The sequence below is a fragment of the Austrofundulus limnaeus genome, unplaced genomic scaffold (genome assembly GCF_001266775.1).
Source record: "Austrofundulus limnaeus strain Quisiro unplaced genomic scaffold, Austrofundulus_limnaeus-1.0 Scaffold624, whole genome shotgun sequence".
Classification (NCBI taxonomy): domain Eukaryota; kingdom Metazoa; phylum Chordata; class Actinopteri; order Cyprinodontiformes; family Rivulidae; genus Austrofundulus; species Austrofundulus limnaeus.
In genome coordinates this window covers 225436-227664 of record NW_013953026.1, presented here as the reverse complement: position 1 = coordinate 227664, position 2229 = coordinate 225436, and the positions used below count along the sequence as shown (strand labels likewise).

General features: G+C 39.9%; 1 protein-coding gene and 1 long non-coding RNA gene across 2 annotated transcripts; both read left to right on the top strand.

The window, feature by feature from the left end:
* Window position 1: 1 nt before the first annotated feature.
* LOC106531366 (vegetative cell wall protein gp1-like) lies at window positions 2–1470 on the top strand (the record flags this gene model as incomplete). The annotated part of the gene is made up of 2 exons (XM_014027214.1): window positions 2–539; window positions 1047–1470. Coding segments are annotated over 2 exons (711 nt in total), but the record flags the coding sequence as incomplete, so codon positions are not given.
* Window positions 1471–1541: 71 nt separating this feature from the next.
* Window positions 1542–2213, top strand: LOC106531367 (uncharacterized). Its single transcript, XR_001311900.1, has 3 exons — window positions 1542–1837; window positions 1916–2020; window positions 2129–2213. It is a non-coding gene; the product is annotated as an uncharacterized LOC106531367 (long non-coding RNA).
* The last annotated feature ends 16 nt before the right edge of the window (window positions 2214–2229 follow it).

The following is a 2229-nucleotide window of genomic DNA, read 5'->3' as shown; positions in this document are numbered from 1 at the left end:
CTCTGCTCCAGCACCACCTCCCTCTGCTCCAGCACCACCTCCCTCTGCTCCAGCACCACCTCCCTCTGCTCCAGCACCACCTCCCTCTGCTCCAGCACCACCCCCCTCTGCTCCAGCAACACCTCCCTCTGATCCAGCACCACCTCCCTCAGCTCCAGCACCACCTCCCTCTGCTCCAGCACCACCTCCCTTTGCTCCAGCAACACCTCCCTTTGCTCCAGCACCACCTCCCTCTGCTCCAGCACCACCTCCCTCTGCTCCAGCACCACCTCCCTCTGCTCCATCACCACCTCCCTCTGCTCCAGCAACACCTCCCTCTGCTCCATCACCACCTCCCTCTGCTCCAGCACCACCTCCCTCTGCTCCAGCAACACCTCCCTCTGCTCCATCACCACCTCCCTCTGCTCCAGCAACACCTCCCTCTGCTCCATCACCACTTCCCTCTGCTCCAGCACCACCTCCCTCTGCTCCAGCACCACCTACTTCTGCTCTGCCTATAACCCCTCTTCAGTCTGCTACACAATCTCTGGCAGAGAAATGTAAGTTTTCTTTTAAATTCGTATAAATATAAATCAAAGCACATAAATTTGATTTTGGATTATCAAACATATGTGTGTCTCACAAAAACTGTCTGTACTGACAGGCTTTTGTCTTGTTTTAATGAAAGTAATGCTGCTCTAACAGTTGCATTGAATGTCCATTAAAAGTACCAACTTTGTATTAAATTGTCATTATTTACAAAATCGTGCAAAGTTGGCACTTATAATGGACTTTCAATGCAACTTTTGGAGCAACTTTGTATTAAAAGTGTCATTATTTACCGAATGACACTTAATGACAACTGTCATAAACATTCATAAAGATTTCTTGACAGATGTTATGTCATGTTTATGACAGTGTCATGCCAGTCTTATGCACGCACACCCCTTCAAATAAAGTGTTACCAAATATTTTGTCAAATTAAATGAATAGGTGTCATGATAATGATACCAGTCTTTTACTTTTGTTTTCTTTGCCACTACTCCTCATCCCATCCTGATCATCAGATGTGCATGATGCTTTTGAAGGAAAAAACGTCTATGTCCTTCTGTCAAAAGTGAATGGATATAAGTTGTTTTACTGGGACATTAATAAAATCGATCCTGACATGGAACTGGAGAGTCAGGTGGGTACAVTGATTATATTATTTTTGAAATATCCCAGCTGTTACAGTATTTAACTAATCTTTTTTTTCCTTCTTAAAAATTTGCAGTCAATTAATGCATTTATGGCTGTCATTGTGAAGGATTACAACAGCAAGAACACAGGACAGGCTGCGTTCATAGATTCATTTGAAATGACAGCAATGTGGGAGGGAAAAAGTCCTAGATTATAGGTTGCTCTTACACATTCCGCTGTGTTTTTCTGTGTTAGTCTTACATGTGTTGTTAGGATTTTTAAATCGATTAAAATAAACTATGTTTATGGTTATGTGTTTTTACAGATTTGTCATTATCACCTACAAAAAATATTATTTTAGTGCAATGTGTGTTGCTAAAAATGTTTTCTTCTTCATATGAAAAATATTTATATTTTTAATTATCAGAAGATGAACCCAAATAATTATGAAATAATTCTGGGAATCAACAATCAACACCACCACTGGACTTTAGTGGTAATAAAAGTTTCTAAAACTTTAAAAACAACCTACATCATTCTTATATCATGGACACAAATCACATGAAACCTGTCAAATGCTAACTTTATAGGTGATCTACCCACAAGAGAAAAAGTCTTTGTTCTTGAATCCACTGGAGGAATCAAAACAAGAGATCCAGAAATGTTTGCAAATCACAAGGTATGGTAGAAAATTTAAGTCTAACTCAAGTATGAAATTCATGTAAAGTTGTTCTCATTAACATATCTGTATTTACAGAGCATTTATGAGGAAGAAGGTGTACAATGTCTCTCGTTGGACATGTGACACAGTGAAGCATCAAAACAACAGGACAGTACATCATGTGGTGTATTTTCACTGAAGGTGCAGACATGTTGTCACACAGTGTATGCCTTTAGAATTTTGATACATGTACAGTCACTTTCTTTGCTAACTAAACTTAGAACCATAAAATGAAGCTGTATATTTCAGTTTGCAGAAAAAATCGTAGCGGTCTACAGCATGAGGTTGGACATTGCTGTGAGACTTGTCCTTGCCAGTGGTAATTATAACATTAATATTCTTATTTTGAG